The 26,116-nt window shown below is 37.7% G+C and overlaps 1 protein-coding gene and 1 long non-coding RNA gene across 5 annotated transcripts in view; one reads left to right on the top strand and one right to left on the bottom strand.

The window, feature by feature from the left end:
* CHD9 (chromodomain helicase DNA binding protein 9) overlaps positions 1-15,557 on the bottom strand; it is a 69,309-nt gene extending 53,752 nt beyond the window's left edge. For all 4 annotated transcript variants that reach the window (XR_014854542.1, XM_085071865.1, XM_085071866.1 and 1 more), the window contains exon 1: positions 14,121-15,557. Coding sequence is in view for 3 of the 4 variants with exons in the window: in XM_085071865.1 (XP_084927991.1) it covers positions 14,121-15,557 (1,437 nt within the window). In the remaining variant the exon portion in view is untranslated. The remainder of the gene's footprint in view (positions 1-14,120) is intronic.
* LOC146432302 (uncharacterized) lies at positions 12-17,161 on the top strand. Its single transcript, XR_014854543.1, has 4 exons — positions 12-401; positions 8,354-8,495; positions 14,157-16,290; positions 16,619-17,161. It is a non-coding gene; the product is annotated as an uncharacterized LOC146432302 (long non-coding RNA).
* The last annotated feature ends 8,955 nt before the right edge of the window (positions 17,162-26,116 follow it).

Genomic DNA, 26,116 nt, shown 5'->3' on the forward strand with positions numbered 1-26,116 from the left:
GGGGCTCGGCTTTAACCCTTGCCGCTCCCCGCCCGCAGCGCCGCCCACAGCGGCTGCTCGCTGCCTGGAAAGCCGTGGGAACCGGGCGCTGCTCCGGGCTGGCCTCGCTGCACTGCGACCCTGCGGCTCCAGCCGGGGGAGGGCACGGCGGGACAGCGGCCGGACCCCAGCCTGTGGCCTCACTAACTGATTCTGCGCTCCAATATACTTTTTGATTTTTTAAAAAAATATTATTTTTCTTGCGTTGACTTCATTCCTGTAAGATGGCAACAGTGACTGTAATGATGTGCTGACAGGCTTCCCTGCTTGCTAGAGCAAATGGAAGAAGTGCTGGGTTGTATGGCTGTGCCCTGCCCGGAGCTGCGGGACCTGCGCTGCAGACCTCGGGACACAGCTCTCCGGTAAGCCTCTTCATTGCCAGCTCGGGCTACAGTGCTACTTTAAACAAATCAGACAAGTTTTAAAATGTGTATCGTCAACATATCGAATAAAACCAAAAAGAAGATTGGGGTTTTCGCAAGGTTATTAAAAAAAAAAAAAAAAAAAAGAAGCTTTTGACAGCATAGCTCCATCGTAGCAATACCCTTGATTCCCAAAAGCCCATTCAAGAATGAAGAAAGATCAGGACTTGATTTCTGTTTTGTTCAATATATACTTATACTTCTATTTTGCAAGATATGCTTTTCCATAGATAATTTAAAAATATTGCAAGGATTTCGAGATTGTAAAGATTAGGCATTACTCTAAAAGATAATTTCACTTCTATTTAAGATTAATTTCAAAATTAAGTTTCTTGTCCAGTGGAAACACTAGTGGTACCAATACATCAAATGGGTTATTTTCTTACCAATACCACTAAAATTCAAGGATATTTCTGTAAATCACAAGGACAATTTTACTACATTTTAATTTTACTTTTGAGAATTCTAGCCAAGATGTTTCTATGTTATGCTTAGAGTAACTATAAAAAATTACAGGGATTTATCTTTTAGGATTTTTATTTCATATATTAGTAAAAATGGTAAATAATGAACTATTTTGCATTTTGAGATCAGCTAAACAAGAAACATATTCCTAACGTACCCTTGGTATAATTTCAGCTCTAAATCAAATGTTACTAAAGCCAATACTGTTATATTGGTCTGTTCTTGAACATTCCTTGGCCAGAAAGAAACAAACAAAAAATGCTTAATAATTAAGTAGGCAATACAGAAATGGTGGCTTTTTCATGAATCCTTTTAGAGTCTCTTCCTAGATATTTTATTCCTTTAAAACAAAGTTTCTTTGCTACATTTTCTCAGAGCTCAAAGCTGCTTCCCCATTTATTCCTCAACATTTACTACACTCTTACTGTAGAACTGTGAGTATGCTGGACGAGGCTCCTCTATGTTTTAATTCCTCAGGCTGACCCTCTGTGTCTTGCTCTGCACTATCCCTTCCGAGTTCTGTCTCCTGCACTGCACAAACATTAAGCTATTTGTTAGAAATCCCAGACCATGGGCTTTTTTTAAGTTTTGCTATGACATTTCTAACCATATGGAAATGACATTCATGAAGATGCAGGAAGGCACCAGCCAGCCATTCTAAGCTAAATAAAGCTGTAATGAAACCTTCATCAAGAAAGTCACCATTGTCACAAAAACCAAAACTGGAAAGCAGTGCAAGTGTTTTGAGATTAGAACATGAAAAACGCTTGCACTGGAGAGGACAGGATCGGTGTGCACTTAGCAACAAAAGCCATTTAATTCAGCAGTGGCCTTTCATTCTGATAATAATTTCATGATTCGAAAATACACACAGCTATAAAATGACTGTTCTGTCATAAATCATCATGCTGAAAACCATTTCAAAAGCTACACAGAATCCAGAAAAAAAAGGGCAAAGCCTTTTGCCAAGTTGAAAATACCCCTTCCCCTCAGTGAGACAGAACAGAGATAAAACATCCGAAAGGAATACATCTTCTCACAAATGGCTTACAAATCTGTTCCATCTAGAATAACAAAGAATTTTTTAACTGACAAACATATATGAGAAGATGGAAAGGAAAACCCTGAGGCCACCACATATTTAAAAACTGAAGATTTTATTTGGAAAAATAGGTTTGTACTTTCCACAATTGCAAAGATAATAATCCAAATACAAGCGAACGCAAAGCAATGCGATGTCTCGAGTCTGCACAGAGGGAGCTCCAGGGTATGTGCTGCTGCTAATGGCTTTGCCAAGCAGCAGCTGAGTGCAGCGAACAAGCCTCCTGTCAGTTCCCTGCTGCTCCTCGCAATCCTGTGGGCAGCAGGGAAATTGGCAGGAATCACCTCAAATTCACACTACTGCTGCTGCCTGCAAAAGCCATTTGCAGCAGCAGGTATGGGCCCTGGTGGTGCTCACACCGCAGAGCTAGCCTGAAAAAATACTCAGAGAACAGATCAGACAACAGCTGTAGAATTCCCCACACATGCCCTGATTCACAGCCAGGGGAGCATCTTTTTGGCACTATTCAAGGGAATTTGACATGCTGCCTCACAGGAGTAGAAGGTATTCTACACATATAAGAATTCTTTCTTAGTTAAACTAATGTAAAAGCAGTCAAGTTACTGCAATATCAAGAAGCAGAATCATGACAGCATCTTTCCAATAGCCAGTACTACTCTGCTGAGTAGGCTTTTCAAAGAAAGGCATTTCCTCCAACACTTTGTTGTGGTTGCATAGGACATGCATTTGAAGACCTTCCCTGGCATAACAGTCCTTCCCCCAGCAAGGACAAACCATCATCCTCAACATTTACAGACATCAGGTTTTTCACCTCCAAAGCCTAAACCCATTTTCATTTGCTCCACAACAACAATTTTTTCACATCCTCTGCATATCACTAGAAAGGAAGCCCCAAGGAGAAGGCGAGTTTAACACCGAAAATACTTCTTTCTCCTAGAAAACCCTCTTAAATCCTGCCTTATCTATTCCAATAGTAAAACATGGCTTCCACTGTAAGAACAACTTTCCCACTGTAGGTATGGCCATTCACAATAGAGTAGTATTACTTTCAATTCTGTGTATGCACAAAACTTTTCAGACTAAGTATCTCTCCTTAGTAGCACCTGTTCTTGATATATTCTAAAAACTGGAAATGCTTTTCTCCAAAACTTTAACAAGTCACACATTTGTGATTGAATGATACAAGGCACTTTATTGAAATAATGCTTTTCACTTGTGGATCTACTGATCCAAACACGAACTACCACTAAGAGCTAAATAATGAGTCTAACACTGGAAAGCTAAGGTTTACATCTGCAACGCCTTGAGTGATTCTTTCACTCCTACTGGTAGCTGTATACACCAGGATGTACAGGATGATGCTCAGACCAAGTACTGCTTGCCTGGAGAGCATATCAAGTTCTTGACAGTCTACCAGGTCTTTAGGAAATCAAGATGACCTTGACACCACCAGCACTAAAAGCAGCTAAAATGAGCCACCTGGAAACTCGATCTTCATGCATAACCACATCAACTTTGTTCATGTTTTTTACTAAACTAGGCATCCCTTTGTGCATGTCAAGTCACCAAAATAGTACTAATATCAGAACCATAGTGAAAGTAAATTAATTGCATGACTTATGATAATCAATAGTTTAGGAATTTTGTCCAAATTAGCTTCTCATTTTTCCACATTACAATTACATCTAAATTCGAAAACTGCAGTTGCTTTTAAGCTGCTACAGTGAAAAATCTTAAAGGTATATCCATGTATCATTTGAGTTATAAAATTGTATTTAGGAATGCAACTTAAAAGAAAACCCCAAAGAATGAACTCAATTCAGTGACTTCTGAATTCCATTCTAGTACTCTGAACCTTTTTCCTCTAGAATAGTCTGCAAAAATAACTCCTCTAGTGATTTTTTATTGGTAGATTTGTAATTAAAAAGTGTATCTATTAAAAAAGAAAACCAAAATCCTCACAGCTTTGACAGAGTCCATCTGTAGAAGATTGCTTACAATATGATTGTGTGTCACCCCATATGCATGCAGAAAGGCATCACTTTTGCTGCATGGCAACCCCAACAAGATTTAGTTTTCTTTAGACGGTACTTTGAAATGAGATTTTCAGTTAATGAAACTACTTCTGCACAGCTAATGGGAAGATCACCGAAATATGCAACAGGGTTTCTTTTCTCCAGAGAGAACTCCCTCCAGAGCCCCTTCTGGACTGCTTTTTATTTTCTTGTGCAACAGTTGCCCCACACTATCTGCTGTGATTGCTTCACAAAGCCAAGAGCACTGGCAAATGAAGATCCGTGGGTTCTGTAATATTCTATTTTCTTTGGTGCATATATGGAACTATTAAGACAGCCAATGACGCATTCCAAATTGTGGTTCTTTCAATACACTGATAATACACTTCTTTTTCTAGCTTATTATCACTGCTAATGAATGTCTCAGTGTTTAAAGGATACAGAATTTCAAGACACATATATGTGAAACCTAACCCAAATTAAACTAGACATGTTACAGATAGATTAAAAACAAACAAAAAAAAGATACTGGGGGAGAGTCTATCTTTTTCATCTTCCATACTTGTTATCTATAATGTTGGTAAATGAATGGCTAGCAATTACAGCACTGTGGCCAGATCAGAGTTTTTCTACTGAAAACAGTCACTTCAGAATATACATCTGTGATTTGGGATGTGAATATGATTTATGCCTCACAAGGCATTTAGCACCATGCTTATAACCAAATTTTAAATTTCTGTGGAAATGAAAACAGTAATGGAAAGGTCAGCAACCTTAAACTAGTCATGTTTCTAAGATGAAACATGCACCTGTTGGCACGTCACACTCTCTGCACAGGGTGTTGTTTCACATTTCAATGCTACAGAGTCCAGTAATAATATCACTAATCATGTTTTGCCACTAATATAGTGAAGATACCATAGATGTCATTAGTAGCAGCTCCTTAACCAGTGACCTGCCTCATCATTCATGGGGGGAAGATCAAACCACATCCATGCTCCCCTGGGCACACTGCAGAGGCAGCAGGAAGTTCCAGAATGAGTCTGCAACACACATTTTACTTCATTTGGAAGAGATTGTTTGAAGAAAGTATTCTGGGGCTCAGTGCCTAATATAGTTAGAATCTTTTTCTGAATATTTAGTAGTGGTATAAAAACTGTGTGTAATTCACACTGCAACTCTTAAAGGAAGCACTATGTAATGGAGCATACTAAATTGCCAGGAAATAGAAATTGAGAACTTCATCCTGCTAGGTTTGCAAAGCTGCTGCATTTAATGTGTTTCCATTTTCAGTGGCTTAGTGTTCTGTGCCCATCATGTACCCGCTTCTCTTGGGTTCCAGTCTGTAATGTAAGAGCTATTTGGAAAATGGCAGACAATGCCAGCAGAACCCACTGCTGCCTCAGCAACACTTCTCAGTGCTCTTATTCATGTGCAGGGCCAGGAACACTCAGAACTTGCACTGGTCCAACCTGATACAGTGAGGATACAGTGAGGTACCCACCAGCAGTATCCCCACACTTAACATGAGAAAACCATGGGCTCCCATCTATGAAAAAATGTAATGACCATATTCAAGGCACCTGGTGGATGCACCATTGAGTTACTATGTTCAGACCAAATTCACAGTCACGCCATACCTGTACCTCTATGTTAAGTGTTTCTACTTTAATCCATTCTAAGGGTCAAAATGGTCTAGCAAAAACTGCTGTTTCTTTCTTGCATTCTTGACCAATCTTAACCTTACAAATTTTGCAATTACTTGACTCCTTAAAAAACAGAGTTTGACTAAACTCTCTACTCTATAAAAGGCAAGTCAGGTTTCAGTTCACTGTTTGAAACAAGTCTTATGTGAGCACCTGGAAATAAATCTGTAAAATACTTAAACAAATAGTTACGGACAAGAGAACCATGTTCTATATGGCCACCACTTTTGTGTGCCACTGAGAAAGTTATTTTCTCTTTTTTTCTTACCAACCAGAGAAGACGACCGGAAGACAAAAACCCGCCCAAATTACCTTCAAAAAGAAAAACACATTAATATCTTTTTATTCCCCTTAATCCCAACATCCAAGATACCTTCAGCATGCCTGTCCCAATCACACTAAGAAACCAGCACAGCATTCATCTCTGAGCAAGAAAAAGCAACAGGACCTTAATAGTACATGGTTCTTGTCAAAACATAACTTCAGTTACAGCATTCCCTCTACATCTGTCATGGAAGCGGCCTTGGAAGAGCACATTTTTATAATTGAAACAAAAACCACTTTCATCCTTCAGCTTACTACCATCAGTTTTTCCTTCCACTGTCCCCCAGTTCTTCCGCTCTCTCTATTATCAGCCCAGAATCAGAAGACATTACAGGGTTGTAAAATGCACAGCCCTCCATGGTCTATTGTTGGTACTCTTGTGCTACTTGGAGGAGTGACTGAACCTACTGAAGGGATGAAAGGAAGGGCAAGTGGGCAAGAACTCTTCAGAAGCAGCAGGAAGCTGCCCACCTTTTGTCTCAATGCCTCACTTCTGCAAATACCTACAGAAAGGGAAATCGGGCTGGGTCAGAGAGACAACCATAGATTGAACAAAACACAGAGGTAGATTTACTTCCACAGCATTCTTTAACAGCCTAATTTACCAAATTCTACTCACATTTAGTAGTACACCGAGTGCAATGGTAAAATAAAATTCAATCAGAAGGTAAGTGAACCAGCTTATTCAAAGTATAAAGGCTCCTGGAAAACCATGCCACAATGGATCATTGTCTTGGGTCAGTCACATCTTTTTTAATTTCTTCTTTTTTTAAAGTATGCATTTTCACTGCTTGTTTGTAGCAGAACAATGAAGTATTGTGAAAGATGACAGATGTGAAAAATAGGTATCATTTGATTTAGAGGAAAATACCAGTGTGAAATGTCTTTAAATCAAAACAGATTGCATATTCAGAAAGGCTAGCATGTAACATCTCTCTCTACAATAATTGTATTCACTAGAAACAGTTAAGTTTGAAAGTTTACTTAATCCTTGACAATGCCTTTTTTTTGTAGTATTACTTGGTACCTTACAGAGTATCCAAAATGTTTTCGATGTTCATATTTTCAGTGAGATTAAAAACTTAATGTTCAACACAGCACTTAACACTAAAATATATATGACAGAAATTGGGAAAATTATTTTTAACATCAACAGCTGGGGAGTCACTAATATCAGTACTGACTGCATAGCAAATTTCCATTTAAATCAAAGAGGGGGCATATTTCTTCCACTTCAATTCAAACCAACTTACAAATTTTTTGTTTCAGCTTCAGTGAACTACTTTAGCAGCTTTATATGCCAGAATCTTCAGTACAAAAGAGTCCTTTAGCATATATGCTAACCTAGTGAAATCACTTCCCTTGAATCTAGTTTTTTCAATTAAATATTCATTAACAAAATTCTCCCCCCCTAGTTAAGGAGTTAAACAAGATGCCTAAGGAAAAGGAATTTATTGAAAAGGGTGACCAAAAAAATAGAGGTCCCAAGTCAGAGGATACTACTGGAGAACAACAGTTAGATTTCAGACAAATGAAACCCAAAAAGCAAAAAACCAAACTGTTTTTTCCCCAGAAGCCTCCTATAAAATTTCTAGAAAAAGAACATAGCATCCAAGAACTTCATAGGAATAACCATAAAGTAACTTTTGGTAGGTATCAAACAGAAAAAGTTGCAAGTAAGGTCTCTAGAAATGTAAGCATAGCAGTAATTTTTTATCTGAGTAATTTTTATCTGAGTTTCTGGCTACTAGCAAAAGTGGCAGAACTAGATCCACTGTAAAGGCCAAGACAAGAGAAATTCTTATCTTTAATGGAGTTGAATTTAGCAGAAACTGCCACCAACACAGAGCACAGTGACAGCCTGGTTAGAGACCACCGTGTGCTGCCAAGGGCATCGCCAAGCACAGCCTTGAGCAGGAGCCCCTTAGTACCTCTGTCCCCAAGCAAGGTTGGGTCACTATTTCTGAAATCTCCTAAAATCACCCATAGCCTGTACACATTTGCAATTAAACTACATTAAGTCAAAAAGCACACTGGGCTAGCACCATAAAACACATCTCTCATGTAGTATGGGAGTTGATCAGATTTCAAACACTACACGATTGCACGTCAAAGAATCCTCCAAAGGATGATATAAATAGGAGCTACAATACAGACACATCAAAATAAATTTACCTAATCTATTTTAAAAATTGTTCTTACTGAACTCAAAGACAGTAAGACACATGTCTGGTTTTGTCACTCAGATGTTCCTTAAATAATTTACCTGCTTTCCCTGCCACAGCTTGGGTTCTCTAACAGCTCATTTCTGCTTTTAAGAGTTGCAAGGAGCAAAGTTCCTCTTACAACCAAGTATGTACATCAACCTGAGCCATATCCTCATGGACAACTGCTACAATGACTTAACAAAGATAAAGGCACATGTACTGCATCTTCTTATCCTTCTGAAGAACACAAACAGGTACTGTAAGCCATAGCGTGTTGCAAGTCACTAAAAGCACAAGGGCTTTGCTTTTCTTGTGAGTTTGCTTAAAATATTATTAAAGAAAACTCCATATTGTGGTACTCATTAAAAAATAAGGTACAGGGAAACAATTGCCTTTAAGATTACTTAAGATTATTTTAAAAACCATCGGTAGGACTGTTTTCCTATCAATCCATGAAACTAATTCTGGTTTGCAATTCAGTATACTACTGAATAGCACTATGTGCACATATATGATAGGCTACTAACATTGAAATTATTTTCAAATATAGGCTAACTCCTGAACAGGCAGTATGTAAAAGATGGGAACAATTTCAGGAGTTATAAATGAAAATGCTTGCCTTCACAGTAAGATATGACGGGAACAAAAAACTCAAGTAAGTACAAATACAAGCCAAATAATCCACACAAAAGAAAACCTGCCACATTTATGAAAGAAAAATCAATCTCTGCTACAAATTACACAGCTTTCAAAAATATAAGACTTGTCGCATTTTCCAGCCTAAAGCTACATTCCTAGCTTCATTTATCAAGCTTACTCAAATCAGCATTAGAATTCTCAGTCTCATCATCCTAAGAAACCCACTAATTTATATTTATTAGCCTTAAGAGTTCCCAAATTCAATCTACTCAACACCTGATGATAAACACTCTCTTAGAAATCCGTGTAACCAGGAAATTGAGCACATTTTTTTTAACATGATAATAACCAAAAAAACAATACTGCTCCAGATGTGGGAGGCTGTTTGGTAGGCAAAGTGCTGGAAATTTTGATGTATCTATATATTTAGAATTAACATAATAGCTAAAAGAAATTGCAAAACCTGAGTGCACAAAACACACAGACATCTGGACAAAAGCCACATGAATTCCAAATGTACTTCAGATTCTCTGGCTTCAAAACCACACTACTGGTTAACATCTTTACAAGTTCTGCTTCTCTTTCAGTAAGAACACTTGACTAGCACTTCATAAAAATGTTGATTTTCTACAAAATGTCTCAAGATAAAGTGCTGCTCTGGAAGTTTCAGAGGCAATGGTATGTTCGAAGCCACTCAAAAATGCAGAGTTAAGGTAATGGTGTTAGTTAAAGCAGATTAGTGGTTACTGGAGCCAATGGACAGTCCCACAGTGAGTCCACTAGCACTCTCTTTGCATTTAAGGCTGCAGGCCCACTTACAATTATTTTGCTCATACTGCAGAAGATGATGCTTCCCACTCCTTCCTCTCTCACAGAATCACAGAATGGCTGAGTTTGGAAGGGATGTCTGAAGATCATCTAGTTCAACTCCCTTACTAAAGCATACCATAGAATATTAAGGTTGGAAAAGACTCCCAAAATCAAGTTCTACCTTTGACTTTGTGCAAAGTATGAGATGATGCAAAGTAGAGCAGATTTTCAGATGTGTATTTTATTATGCTCAGTCTCACTGAATATTGCACTGCTTCCCAAGCAACATACCTATAGCTGCACCATAATTTTAAAATCTTGTATTGTACCAACTCTTAGAAGCCATAACCCATAAACTTACTGTGCAAAATAACCAGTCTCTTCTACAAAGAATCTATATAGTACGATCAGTTCATTAATTTAAAATATTCCTCATTACAGGCTTACTTAAAATTAAAACATACAGAATGTAAGAAATAGACTCTATACTATATCTATACAATATAGTGTGTGTGTATATATATATATATATATATACACACACATAAATACTACATCCTTGATTTTGATACATCTTCCAGAACTGCATATATATCAAGTAGCTGTCTGGTTTTAGATCTCAGTTAGCCAAGAAAGCACATCACCACTTACTATGTGTTTCTCTCATAAAAACTTCACAGTCCAAGATTGTTTATACAAGTAGAACAGCAGCCAATGGCAGGATAAGAGTTTTACAAGTGGAATAATCCAAGGGATACATGTCTGCAATGAATTTACAATTGTTATAAAAGAGCCATCTGATAACACAGTCAGACATGAACGGCCTGTGACAATTCAGGATATCTCAGCAGCACACAAATCTGGACTTGGATCTGGTGAGAGTTAATTCCCTCTCTGATGATATGCTCATATATGAGGTTATGCCATTCTGATATATCCAGGTGTCCTGGGGTACAACACCAACCAAGCAGTCATCTACGAAGTTCAAACCTTGCCAAAATTTCAACAAGGGCGAGACAAATTCTTTCCAAAAAATTTAGTATCATCTGTTTCTACAAAACAAGTGGTAGGACAGCTCAGGCTTGCAGGCATAAAAACACTTGTATGTTTCAAGTTAGCTTTTACACAAATTCATGAATACATAGAATTGTCAAGTTAGGTGCCAAACTTTTAGTCACAAAAAGGAAAAGAATTAATTACCTGATTTAAGAACTAACACCTCATCCTATAGCACTTTCTGTTATTAATGAAATACTATTTTTCATCAGTATATTTTTCATTTTCATATTATTTTTATCTCAATTCCTCTGCTTTCATGTGTGTAGCCAGAAGACATTAGAACACTTCTTACAAAATAACATATGCAGTGAGACAGCTGTAAACTTCTCTTAGGACAGTTTATACTTCACATTATCTTTCCAACAGTTTATACTACACTATCTTTTCAACTTCCTTTTTCTTCTGAAGTTGTAAAACAAAGTTGAAGCCTTTTTTCATCCTTCTGAAAGCGATTAGATTATTTAGCCTGAGCAAACTCAAGCCAGTTTTAAGTGGAGTTAAAAGATCAGAAGTCCTGTATTAGTCAAAGCTAAGGCTACGTGAGTCTTCAGTTCAGCATTTCTCCACTTGACTTTCTGTTCTCAAACTAAATCTGATGAAAAATGCATGATATAAAATTAAGGGTGCAATTTATTTACAATTCTAATCTAATTACAGCAGAAAGTGTGTTAGCAGCCTAAGACAGTCTTTTAAATTCTGCAGCATTATTACACTGAACAGATTGTATTAATTTTTAAATTAATTTTCATCAAATGAATAACCATACAAGTAAAAATGTTATGAGTATGTTTGCTTTCAAATACTGAAACAAGTATTTAATGTTCTTCCTTAATTTAAATAACCTCAGTCTAACTGCAGTTAAAGATATTTGGTTGTTTAATATTGGGTCTGTTCCAATACCTGCAGTTCATTAACTATTTCATAAAATAAAGTTATTCTAAGACCTCAACTATTATCAAACTGAAATTGTTGAAAAAAGCATTAAATTCACTAGTAATTGTTTCCTCAATATGTACTAAAGCCAGTATAAAATATTATCTTGTTAAAAAATTAAAAGCTCACCTTAACTACTACATATGAAACTTGTCAAAATCCATTCCCACCTGTCTCCTAGCTTAAAGCTAACCAGCTTCAGGAAGACCAAAATTCCTTCCCTCTTTACCCCACCTTTTTTCTCCCTGGGTAAACTGCACACATTAGTAAAAAGCTCCAAGATAACCAACTCATCTTGAACTTGGAATTCTAAAAAGCGATCAAAGAATAGAAGTGCGAATTAGAACTAAAGCCCTTCTTAGAATTGTAGTCAGTCAAAAGAAAGATATGAAACACTTCAGTAATTGACATACTTTTCCATTACTATTCCTACTACATACTCCACTGATTTAAAGAGGCTTCTACAGTGTTTGCTTCTGTCAATCCCCATCTGTACATTCCTCAACAGTTTGACAACTACCAGTTCACAACCAGTTTCTGAAGGAAACATTAAACATCTGTCTGACCAGATAAACTCAAGGTCAGAATTCAACTTATACAATTAATTGCATACCCAAAAATAACATAAACCAAGCCAAGCAGTTTTATAACTATCTGGTTTCTGTCTGATTCATTTCAAAGAGGAAAAACATAAAATTTTTAAATACTGCCAAGTTGCTTTGTTTTCACACCACGATAAAAACAAAACCAAACCCCTAAAATTTTACAGGCTCTCTCCACAGATCTCAGAACTTTCCCTCTATTCCTTGTTAGAAAACAAAGCGCTAAAATTGATGTCAGTCAAATCGAAGCAAGTCTGAAAAGGTTCTGACGAATACAACACACAAGTCACAGCACCAGAAAGTTTTATTAGACTTACTTTTCACTGCCTGGTTTATATCCCACATGGTCCTCAAAAATGATACTAATCCCTGGGCTTCTCACCACCCCCACTTTTCTTGGAATCCACTTCCTCTTCACCCTTCACCCCAAGTATGCTCCTGGGAGCCCAAGAGCCTCATTGCCCCTGTTGCCAGCGCCTGGTTCTGCTGCCTGGCAGGGAATGGGGCACTGCTCCTGCTGCAGGACTGCACACACACACTCCAGCAGGGTCACCTCCCCTGGAGCTGCTCTACCCTCTGTCTTTAGCTTACAGAGCTCTCTGACAACAGTAGCTACGTGGGCTGTGCCCTCTTTTTGTTTTTTGGTAGGGAAGGGGAAAGAAAGGAAACGTTTATCAAAACCAACAGATTGCATCTAGTGCATCATTCAGTTAATCAAGCTCATCTCAACCGCACTGCTGGATATCCGTGTTGCATTAACATCACACCACAACTTACAGAAAAAGTTTCACTGGTAGGAATTGACAATTACACGCTCCATAAACATAAGCCAAAGTTGTAATGGAGAAGCAATCTACTGAACCAAGACCAAAGATTAAGCGTGTTAAGCCCTTATCTCTACACTAATGATATAAAATTAACAGGGGGGAAAAGAAAAATGCTACATGAAGGAACAATGCTCCTTCACAGGCCTGTGGCCTACAAACTAAGTAGAAGCAAAAGTCAGTAGTTAAGGTCCTTGCCTTCCCATTTTTTTCCCCAGAAAGACAACATTCTGTATTCTCAGGTAGAGAGAATACTGGTAGCAAGAACAGAGAAGTAAAACAGTTACTAAAACCTTTTTAAAGCCATCTACTTTAAATTTATATATTTGTTGTCAGAGTTGTTTATAAATGCACAGATTGAAAATTAGAAAGCAATTTTATGTCATCTTGTCCTCCATGTGGAGGACTTGAGTACTTGCAGTACATGTACATGTTAAACTAAAACAACTGCTGAGTTTTTTGGTTTAGCCAAAAGTAACAAAATCCAACATACAGCTTTTTATGTTTCCTATTATTACGAATCACGTAAAAAACAAGAATAATACGTGTATTTTTAGGCAATGAGCGTGAGCACAAAGACACCAAGCAAAGGACAGAGCAACAACATAACCACTGCAATTCTTGCAGGAAATCAGACCCAAAACTTACCAAAGCTCTTAAAAACATATTCCTCTAAGCACTTTTAAAGACAATAGGCCATTATATTTGCACCAAAATCATAAACCAATAAATTTTCTCTGCTGTACTTCAGAAATATAAGCAGCAGAAGGAGCAACACCATTTTATCTGAATAAGATCATGTAAGTCTTGTTTTCTGCAGTGGGAGAAACCAATGTGGTCTGCATCAACTGCTTGGTTTTTTTTTCTCCTAGCTGTTACCTAGACTTCTTCAGGGTCAAATAACAGCTCAGATATTTGTTACTATGCTTTGACTCAAGCACCAGTCACTATTACTCATTTCATGCAATCAAATCAAACAATTCAAACCCCCACTCCCCAGATCCCTACATACCTGTCCTTGTAAGGTTACACGACTTCTGCCTTGCAGGTGCTGATTAGAAACAGAAGAGTGCCACGGATGGATCTGGCTTTGAGACTGTGCCCGAACGAGTTCAGATGACGGTGTCACTTGCTGTGGGGTTATGTGGTGCTCTAGGTCATGCTCTAAAACATGGCTTGTGCTATCCTGAACAAACGCAGAGTCATCAAACTGTGGCAGAAGGTCTTCCTGCAGGAGATCATCCGGGTCAAGTCCTGTGAATGGTTCACTGTGAGTCTCCACTTGATGAAGTAAGTTGTCATCTAAAGATGTAAAACCGTTGCTTTCGATAGGGTCAGTGAAATGGCTTATCTGAGAAGCAGAACCAGTGGAAGCTGGAAAATTAATATTCACAGGAGAGAGTTTTGAACTACTAAAGTTGCCCTGAGGATGCGCAGAATGCAACATTTGAAAAGTACTTGAATTCAAAGGTGTATTAGGATTCAACATGTGCTCAGTTGTTTCTTGCTTGGTCCCTGTTTGAGATGTAAAGGCATCGCTTCCAGTGAAGTCAGAGATAGAGTGTGTCTGCTGGCTAGTAGAAAGAGCTGTTGTAGGCTGAAGAAGGCTGGTAGGAGAAATGTGATTATTTGAGTAAGAATAAGGAGATGAAAATTGTTGACTATTACTGACAGAACATGGAGTAATAGTTGGGGACTGTCCATCAAAATTTCCTTCTTGATTCCCACAAAAATGTATTGAAGCGCTTGCAGTTTGAGAAAACTGTTGAACGGACAGAGGCTGCTGTGAAGTCGATGGATTAGAAACTGAAGGTGGGTGGTTAACACTGACTCTGAGGGAAGTAGACACATTAACTTCCATGAAGTCTTTTGGCTGACTCAGAGCATCCTGCCCCGTGTTGTTCCTGCTTTGCTGCGGCCGTAGCGAGGCACACTGATGCTGTGGTTCATTAGCCTGAAATAAGGCAAAGTCATGGTGTGCTACAAAGCTTTTGTTTTGCTGCATAGACTGAGAATGTCCTTGGTGAAAAGGGGACCCATTTTGATTTGAAACACTTGTGGCAGTTTGATGACCCCACATAGGACTGCCATCAGCCACGTCTGGAAACATCCCATTGGACTGGTTTTGCGGATGAACTGGTGAACAATTGAATTGAGAGTGTGGTGATAAGACATTGTCAGCTGAGCTATTAAAAGACTGATTTACTGAGTGAAGCTTCAGTGAATCATACTGATTCAGCTGATCAAACTCACTCATCTTTTGTTGATTTTGAGCATCTTGCACATGGTTCAATGAGTCTATGTGCAAAGGTTCAAATTCTGCACCCAAATTCAATTCATCAACAAGTGAAACAGGTCCAGGTTGAACAAAGGCATCATCTGACAAACCTTCTAAGGTCTCACTAAAAAGATTGGCATCATCAAAAAAATCCATCATAGGATCAGTCATCTTGAGAGGTCTGTTCTGCTTTTGCTCTCAACTCCAAATGGAGTCAATTTTGTCTCTCTGCAGTGAACAGAAACAAATGACATCCAGCGGTCACCACCTTATCCAAGGCATGCCAACAGCCATTAGTGCTTCTGATGAAACATTCGTCTCCAAGTGTTAAAGCATCCTGAGAGGAGAGGGAAGCAAAAAAAAGGAAAAAAATTACTTTAATGACTCTCCTCATCCTTCCTTCCCCTTCCCAACACTTTTAAGGACATTTGATACTTTGTTCATAACATTACACTGTAACTAAACCACAAATCAAATTATTTTTGCTTATACTTGATGCCCTGTGCAGGGCTTATAGTTTCTGTCCCTTATAAAAATACGTTTTAAATGTAATGGTTTCATTTGTTTTATTCACTCAAAGCACAATTTTAGATTCTCTTTGGTCACATTCATTAAAACTACCAAATTGCATGAGAATTGTTTTTTAGTACTCCAGGATTAGATTTTTTTTTTACAGCAAAGAAATCATATACTACATAAGATCTATACAATAATTCTGTATGTTTAAACAAAAAAATCTTAAAAAGGTTGGAAACTACATTTAAGTCAAGGCCACCTCAACTTCATTAGGAAAAACTGGGATACTTTGTTTCCTCTTTCTAAGTTGCATTAAGTTTGTTCACAAGAAACTGGATTTTATCCCACTTAAGACATAACAGACTCTTCTTTGAAGGAAGAAGGAAGTGTCATACAACAGAACTGAGATAAAATTAGGTTTCTATACTCCCTGTTATCAACCAAAGGCAATTTTAAAACAACAAAGCAATGAATTTCAGTATTTAAAAATATTATTGCTGCAATCATTTGTTTACATTGGTCTTGCATATTCCCAATTTTTCTGATTGGAAAGGATGACAATGTTCTCATATTATTATTAATTCATAAGGGTAAGATTAATGCTCATAGAAAACCTCTGAACTATGAATAAATGGATGAGCTTTTCCTAATGCAGGTTATCACTATGTAATGGCCATGACCTCCAGTTATAAAGTGAAATTTGAAGGAAAGACAAGACAATACAATGATACAAAGAAAACACAAAAAGAAGTAGCTGTGGTTCAAGGGAGTTTGCACACCTAGTTTTGAAACATGTGAAACTATTTATTCATTGTATCATTGAGTGATCACCAATTCACTGATTTGAAATCAGGGATTTAAGGAAAAGTGTGGTTAATTTAACTTTAGCCTAAAAACTCCCACATTTATAGTGTAATCAAACAGAATGGGAAATGAATGAAAATGTGTTTGTGTTATAATCTACCTCCCCAGATAACTAGTAGCCCTGTAGAATAGTGGAGCAATCACTTTAAATGAGCACCTTCATGGAATAATCATCCCTTTATCCTGTCAATACATATGTCTAATTAAAGAAAAAGAAAAGAAAGGGAAAAAAACCTAGCCACAATTTAAGTTCCTGACCCTCCTAGTAAAGCTCATCTTCAATTGCAATTCCTCATTAATGAATTTTCTTTAGAATGCGTATAGGATCCTTCCAGAAACGAACACCCTGTAAGTCTGAAATATCCTCTGATGGAAAAGGTTCCTGTTGAACCTACAAAGACCAAGCTACTGACGATGATGTGACCATAATCAGAACAAAGCCAAAAATCAAATTCACAGATCTCCTTTAGGGTTAAGTATATGAAACTTCTGATCTATACAGAGAAGGGACAGATGGATCCTGTATCATCCTGAAATACACCAATCAAGTATGGATTATGTGAGTGTCAGCGAGTCTAGAGAACAAGCATATCCAAGAAGTGACAGAAGCTTAAGGAGATGACAGCTTAGCACAGCAAAGTAGCTGTGGATCCCAGATCATACATGTGCAAGCTACTGCTTAAAGCTGAGGTCTCCCAAAGTCCCAAGACAAAGAAGGCATTAATATAAATGAGACCCCATTATCTTCTAACACTGATTGTCTTACGATTAAAAGCGACATAATGACTTTCCCAGTATGAAACACCTTCCAATAGATGACAAACAGCAGCATCCAGGTAGAAGGTCTGGCATGGGTTACAACATTGCTAATATAATGATATGTCTGTTTATCTCAACTCAAAAGATAAGTCAGGAGAGAGCTATTTTAGCTAAGAAGAAAACCAACTCAGATTAAGTACAAGGAAAAAATATTGTAGACACAGAACATATGTAGTTCAAGAAAGCTCCACCTGAGGAAAGATAAGATGGAAATTATGGTAGCTATGGGTAAAATGTCATGTTCCAGGCTAGCAAGGACTGCTGCTAAAAATCTCGAATTTGAAGCCTGTATCAGTAAGCTTACATACTGAGTCTTAAAACAGCTCAGCAGACTGCACACAGCTCCTTGGTTAAGCCCACAGATAAACTATATTTCACCACGATTTGTAAGGAAGCTGTTCTGTCTTTGCTAACTGGAAAAAATAGAGGGAAAAAAAAAAAAGAGATATTCCTTCCATCTTTAGCCATATAGATACAATAAGATATACAATTGTTAACTAGTACACATGCTCTTGAGATTAACTATAGAAGCCTAGAACTACTCAACAGCACTAAAACAACCCTGTATTGAGAAAACAAATACACCAGCCAATCTCCATGTATTACTGACTGTGTCCCTCTACAGTAAGGAGAGGGGAAGAAGCCTGCGGAACAGCTGGAATCACTGCAGCACACTCAGATCTGGCCTCACAGAGATTTACTTACTGGCTCAAAAGCCAAGAAACTTTCCATCTTAGTTTCTCCTACTTCCTTTCAGCATAAGGAAAACAAAAGAGGAAATAATGAACAAATAATATGAACTGTCCTTTTAAAAGGCAAAGGTTTTATAAATCTTAGCAGGTATAAACAGGAAATCCAACCTGAAGATGCCAGCTTCACTTCAAGGATCCAAGCAAGTTGGATAGCACAGATGAACTTCCAAACTGAGAAATCTGAAGGCTAGATACACGAGAAACTGCTTGCAGCTAATTAGATGAGAATAAATTTATTATGAAGAAAGCTTCTCTGCAAAGAAGAGATGTTGGAAAACGTGGTTTTCCACCAAAACTCATGCTAACTGAACAGGGTTGAGCAAGGTTTCAATATTCCCAGGCCTCAGTGAAATTCCGACAAGCTGCAGTGGTTGTTTGCCTGAGAATGTTTTGTGGGAAGAATGCCATGAGAAAGATTAGGAGTCAGGAGTGTTATGAGAAAAGAATAAGGGAGTTGGCAGGAGGATCCCTGAGTGTGTGAGAACAGCTGCAGGTGTGTGTGTATCTATAATTAGAAATATCTGTAACGGTATATAAGTCTCTCGTTTAGCGAAATAAAGTTGGAGCTTACTTTATATCTCATATTGAGAGTGCTGTGAGTTTTCCCTCGCGCTGCATCTCGTTAAATGGTGACCCCGACGTGATACGGAGCGAGCAACGGACCCTGACAACGGAGTTTTACGACCCGGCTTCTGAGAGCGGCGCGAACGGAGAGGTGCTAGAGGAGTGCAGCCTCAGCGTGTCGTGTCTTTGCCCGAATTGGGAAAGGTCGGAAAACACAGGTGATTACCTGCCTACCGTGAGGGCTATACTCGGTAAACTGCACAACTCTGGCAACTTGCGAGCCTCGATCGAGTGCTTAGACGGTGTTGACCAAGACCCTGAAAACCAGCTGGACCCAAAATGGAATCAGAGGTAGCCCAAATTTTATTGTTATGCTTTTTAGAAAAGCACGAACTCAGTAGCCTGTTTTATTTGGCTGGCCTGATGGCAGTAGGACAAGCTTATGGATTTTTTACAAATCCTATTACAGTGTTCAGTGTAACAGAATGGTTGAATTACGGAGCTGTTTTGCTTTTGGACTGTGATAAAATTGCAAGAAAGCTTGGCAAATCATGGAGTAAAGTTATATACTGCTTACAAATACATGCCACAGAGCAAAACTTTACGTGGCTCACGGCGCAGGTGAATTACTGTGCTGCTTTTGATATGCGTAATACTTCGGCAGCCGCGGCACAGCTGCCAGGGAAACCCCCTCCGCCGGGGAGGGGGGGGGAGAGACTGCTGATAGCCGAGAATTCAAAGTTGCTCGATTGGATGAAAAATCTGTTCCTGTCTCAAAGTATCACAAAACTTGGTAATGTTACAACGAAAAACATCTTAGCTGCTTTGTTTGAGAGAGTCACTGTTGGACTTTTGCCAGAACAACTGAACATTTTGTTAGAACGAGCTCCGATATCGCGGGTAAAGAAACAGAGTAACCAGAACTCATCCCGATGTTACCGATGTGGGAGTGAGAGACGCATGCAGAAAAACTGTAGCAGAAAAAGTTGGTGTTCCCGCTGTAACAAAGATACTCACAGCACAGAAGCTTGCAGAAACAAAAAGAACAAACAGAGGGTGACCAGTGACCCGGGAGCGGCGGCGGCTCCTACCCTGCAGCACGCCACACAGGGGAGGCCTGTGCGGAAGTTACTCCAACCGTGGCTTCCAGCCAAATGACAACCAGAGCGGAAGTCCCAGAGGGTACCCCGGTGGGCGGAGTCGCGAGCCATCCACGCCTCCTTCACTGCCCCAACTGTGACGTCTGTGGGGAAACTCTAAACTCTATTACTCCCCAAAGATGAGGAAATGATTGACAGCTTCAGCAGCGAACCAGAACTAACCAACAGCGCTGCCAGCAGAAACAGCAGTTTGATATAAGATAGAGTTGTTTCTTTTGTAATCATGGAGAACTTTTAAGAATTTCAAAGATGCGAATCTTCTTCAGTGCTCTGGACTGGAGATCCTTCATCTCCCGCTCGGGAATCACGTCCATCTAGCTTCAGAAACAAATCTTTGAACACGTTCTCCAGCTGTTCTCTCCAAAACCTCTAATTATTCGCTTTGCAGGGTGAAACATCCATTGTCACGTATTGACCAACAGGCCAAAACCTATTTCCAGCAACATACTAATAAAGAAGCATTGTAACAAGATATTATCCTGATAAAAAAATAATAACACCTTGAATACTAAAAGCCTTAAATAAAAATTGAATTTTGCTAAAGCAATTGTGTGAATGTGTGAATGTTGTAGGCCTACTGAGAGTGTTTGCTTTTTGAATGCTTTAATGTGAAAATGAAGCCTGATTGATGAGAATATGATTTTGATTTCTTGAGAGTTTTGATGTGTGAATGAAAACCTGTGAGTGAAGTTATACTGAATAGTTTAAATTACCTGTTAAGTATCTTTAGTTAAGTATAGATTCTAGTAAAGTTAAGTAATGGTGAATTTAAATTCTATTAAGTTGTAAGTTCTGTTAAAGTTAAAATTCTGTTAAGTAATATTAAGTGATGTTAATTTTAAATTCTGTTAAGTTTTAAATCTTGTTAGAGTTAAGTTGTTAAGGTAATATCAATTTTAAATTCCATTATAGTTAAGTCCTACTTGTTAGTTTAAGATAAGAGTTATTAAGATTAAGTTTTATTCATTTTTAGTGATATTAATTTTAAGTTTTAAATTTGTTAGTTTATATTATTATTCACAAAAGCTTTGCAGTTTTATCTTTCTTAGTTAAAGTCAAGTAATAATATCTACTGCTTTCGAATATTTCATCTCACCTTATATAGCTATCTACAAAAATAGTAACATGTTAAGATACTCTCCTTATTGATATTAATCAAAGCTTGTTTATAAGATGTTCTAAGAAAACCCTTCCACTTAGCACCTAAGCTCTGGCCAAGCTTTGGTTCTAACTGGCTGGGAAACATGCCATGAGTCCCAAAGTGTTTTACATCAAAATGTGATCAATTAATTTTCGTTTACTAAATTGAATTTATAGAAGCTAAACCTTCTTCCAAGTAAACTTAGAGTCCTTGTCCGGAAAAGGTTCTCTAAGCTTTACTTGTGAAGTGAATGTTTTCAGCAATGACAATTTCTAGACCATAGCAACATATCTAACTAGTGAAATTTCCTTAGGTAAATTTATAACAATTCTAATAATAACAATAACTTATAGCAAAGCAAATTAATCTGATAACAAGACAATGTCTGTTCTCACAAGAGAAATGGGGGAATTGTTGGAAAACGTGGTTTTCCACCAAAACTCATGCTAACTGAACAGGGTTGAGCAAGGTTTCAATATTCCCAGGCCTCAGTGAAATTCCGACAAGCTGCAGTGGTTGTTTGCCTGAGAATGTTTTGTGGGAAGAATGCCATGAGAAAGATTAGGAGTCAGGAGTGTTATGAGAAAAGAATAAGGGAGTTGGCAGGAGGATCCCTGAGTGTGTGAGAACAGCTGCAGGTGTGTGTGTATCTATAATTAGAAATATCTGTAACGGTATATAAGTCTCTCGTTTAGCGAAATAAAGTTGGAGCTTACTTTATATCTCATATTGAGAGTGCTGTGAGTTTTCCCTCGCGCTGCATCTCGTTAAAGAGATTCTGAAGTGACAAAAAAACCCCCAAAAAACCAAACCAAAACAAAAAAAAACTCAACAACCAACAACCCAAACCTCTTTTGGAAAGAATACCACCATAGATAGCCTGAACACAACTCTGTTGCAAAGAGAACTTGGGTTTTGACCACGAAAGTACTTTTATGCATAGTCTCCAAGGAAACTTCATGTCTGTCTTATAAGAAAGACAGAAGAAAAGAAAAACAAGATTTATCTTACAGAATACATCAAAAAAGACTGAATTCATACAAAAACATAAGGGGACAGATACCAAATTTCACTCTAAAAACCCGAAGTGGGGGTAGCAGTAAAAGGAATATAAAGAAAACTTTGGATGTGTTTTATTTCATTATATATTTATTTCATTGCATTTTTACTACTTTTGATGAAGTGACAACAGAAAACGAGCTACTCTAGTTAGAAGCAAGTAAATCAGGTGGAGCTTAAGCACTTTACCAGATATCCACACTTTCATACTTTGATACATGAGGTAGCACTGCTTCACATGGCTGATGTGTATCAGTACCACAGATTAGAGAAATCAGTGATTTTGGTGGCCATTTTTCTCAAAAGAAGTTGAAATTATGGCTATCCAGACAAGTAACAGAAGCCATTTCAGAGAGAAGCTAGGGACAAGTTAGCAGACACAAGGAATTAAAACAAGTCATCAAAGCAAGACATAAGAGAAATCCAGACTACAGGAGGAGGACACAGAAGGGGTAAACACAGAGTCATAATAGGGAAGAATTTTACATTACATGCAAGCAGAGGGTTTAGCTTTGGGGATTTTTAGGGAAGCAATGCAAGCAGGCATAACAAGAAATCTGCCAAAGAGATTGAAAAAGTCACTGTGCTTGCTAAATTCTATGTAACATACAACAGCATGACAGCTTTGTGGCTTGCTATGATTTGCCATCTATTAGTAGATGGAATACTGTGTCAAAAGAGGTGCACAATACAGCATGGTAAAACCCACATTTTCAAAAAACCCATCACTTCTGCACAATATTAAGAAATAAGAGACATTCCCTCCCCAGTATTAAAAGACAGTTACACTACCATTACTTGTCAGATTTTAACTGAAGCTTTGGCCAAGTTCAAAAAGCTGAGTTAATTAAATAATACCGAAGTTACTTCCCACTGATGCGCCAATATAAATTACATTCTATCATAGATTTAAAGATCAATGTACATGTTAAATTTAAAAGGCACTGAAGGACATAATTTCCTCAAAATCCCAGTAATATAGAAGACTAAAAAAGAACATTTAGTAGATACAAACTCTTTTATTCCCTAACAGAAAGGAGTAAGTGTTTGTACTCGAGTGCCAGGGTATCTGTAGCTGAATATGGATTAAAAATACACTTTTTCTCTTGTTATCACTAAAATTTGGATAAAACTTGGTTGGGTAGCCTGTTTCATCAAATCAAAACCCACACATCTGATTGCATATACACATGTGTTATTTTAGATTAAAATTACTTTTCATTGGTATGCATTTCTAATTACTTTTCAGTAATAAGCCAGCCCTCCAGTAAAATCATACCCTCAACATACTAGTTTTGTTTAGAATTCTGTTTCTGCTACAGAGTTCACGACATCATGCTAAATACTCAAAAGATCAATCAAGTAGCTTGAATTTTAATTTGATGATTATGAGATTTGAAGCATATGGGCTTAAATTAATTTCTCAGAAGTAAGTTCTAGTCCATAGCTAGAGTTCCAGCTCCAAGTAAGAGCACAGAACTGGAGCAAACTGGCTTGTGTGTGCTTGTCAGACTAATCAGAGTGTCTGTTACCATACCTACACTGGTCCTGCTTGCACCAAACACCTCATGTAACTGTTTCCCTTCCTCTACTCCCCAGCCATGCACAAACTCCCCTCCTCCACCTCTCTTCCTTTCTTGCAGGTAGCCTCTGGGAAATAAATATAACAAATATAAATCAAGGTTTGTAGAAGAAAAGAAAACCCAAACAAAACCATCAGTAGCTATCTATTGTTAAGGCTGTTAATGGAATTTCAAGTCAGTCAACGTTACAAATGACAGTTTACTTGGAAAGAAAATCCATCTTCCAATGCAACTGAAGACAAATTTCTACCATTCTCAACCAGGTCTGCCTTCACTGTGAATGGGAAAACTTTTTTATTGAGAACAGCTTGGCTTAAGTTGGATAGAGCAAAACCACCTCAAAGAGAAAGTGTATCACAGAACTCTCCGTATAAAACAACATGGTATCAAAAAGTCCCACAGCATATGCTTAGACTACTTACTATTCTTCTTTAAGACATCCATTTTAATTTTCAACTCACAGTACATTTATGAAGCCTCAAATTGATATTTCAGTAAGCTGTACTTAATATATGGAGAGAAGACATTATAACAAATTGTGTAACATATGAAGTAAACTTCGCTGTTTTCTTTAGAGACCTACAAAAATTAAAAACACCAGTAGCTTTTTTAAAAAGTCGTATTTTCTAGTGAGCCTTTTGTGGTTGTTTTTTTTTACTACTGTTTTGAAGTGCAGGTGTATGTAATACCACAAAGTTTCTTCAGAGTAAGTCTCAATGTTACTGAGAAAAATTGTTGTTGTTTGATAGCACAAAATTCAGACCCTTTGCTTTGGTTGCCTTCCAGGTTGGAATCACTATTTTTCCAAAACTCCAAATTCAAAAGCTGTTTGGCAAGACGCACAGTTAAAGCCCACAGAACTGTCTATATCAGAAAATTACTCTCAAATCACAGACCAATTTATAAATTCTTTACCTATACACCACTGTTTCTCTATCTATAATACTAAGAGTTAGTGATTTAATCAGAGCATTAATACTTAGATATATGAATTCCAAAGTTTAATTATTAGCTTCAGTCAAAATCAAGAGCTAGCACAGGCACCTAACAAACCCTATACTGTAAAAGTTCCAGATAAACCTTTAAGTTGCTGAAATCTTCTAAATTAAAAATATATCACAAGACATTTAAGAAAATGGCCCAAGTCACGATAAAAAATATTCTTACCCATGAATATAGAACACATCTCTTTAATGAAGAATTAAGGAGCTCAGAGATATGTTTTAAATCCAGATTGATACCTCATCATCAGAGACCTGAAAATGAAGCATGGTAAACAAGTCACACAATAACCAACTTCAGGAGTGTACATTTAAATGCAATAGCTGAAACTCAAAAACTCACTAGATATCATAAAACCAAAACCACCAGAATTAATACACAATCACCAGGCGCCATAATTTTGTAAGTGTCTGATAAATAGGTACATATTTATTTTATAGGACCACTAAAAATAACCCAAGTCTACAAACCTCTAAGGATGAAGGGTAGTCTGTGACAATACTAAAAGGTTTAGGGCACTTTATGAAACAATGGAAGTACTCAAAACAAACAACAACAAAAAGAAAAGTGTTGAGCTTAGGTTTTAAACCTGTCAGTCTGAGAAGCCCTGAACATGTCTTTTAACAGCAGTGTGCTGTTCCACACTGACAGATGGACTTCAATGGGAACTGACACTGCCTTTTGGGGAGAGAATACCTGCATGACAGTTTGATCCTATTCCTTGCCTTGACAGTAGGTAGAGGAGCTCAATTTCAAGAGGCTCTCTTTTAATCTGAAAGGGGCTTCAAACCATTAGAAAGTTTAAGGGAAAATGTGCATGGGAGGCGAGTTTCTAGGGCCTCTCTGTTAAAAAAGCATAGGAAACTCTAACATTAAAAGACAGACAAAAAGTTTGTACATGAACTGATATTCTACACCAGTGTGTTTTTCCATTTCAAAACCATCATCATTCTGTCCAAGGCACCAAGCACTCTCCAATTCCAATAGTTTCCTCTCTCTGCAAATACAAAGTTTTGTGATGCCAAACTCTTAAACACCTTTGCACAACTATTAATGCCATTCAAGCTTTAAACTTTATCAGAAGATAATTAGTATGTATTACTGCATTGAGAAGCAGATTTTAACACAATTATTTCCTCTCCCTACATCTTTGAAACAATGCCTTAATGTATGTGGAAGATATAAATTGGTTATAGCAGCTACCAAATCCTGCAATGTTCCAGTAAAAAAAACCATCTGGTACTAATTTGGTACATAAATTACTACATTT

This window comes from Lichenostomus cassidix, chromosome 11, assembly GCF_008360975.1.
Source record: "Lichenostomus cassidix isolate B80296 chromosome 11, HeHo_3.0, whole genome shotgun sequence".
NCBI lineage: Eukaryota > Metazoa > Chordata > Aves > Passeriformes > Meliphagidae > Lichenostomus > Lichenostomus cassidix.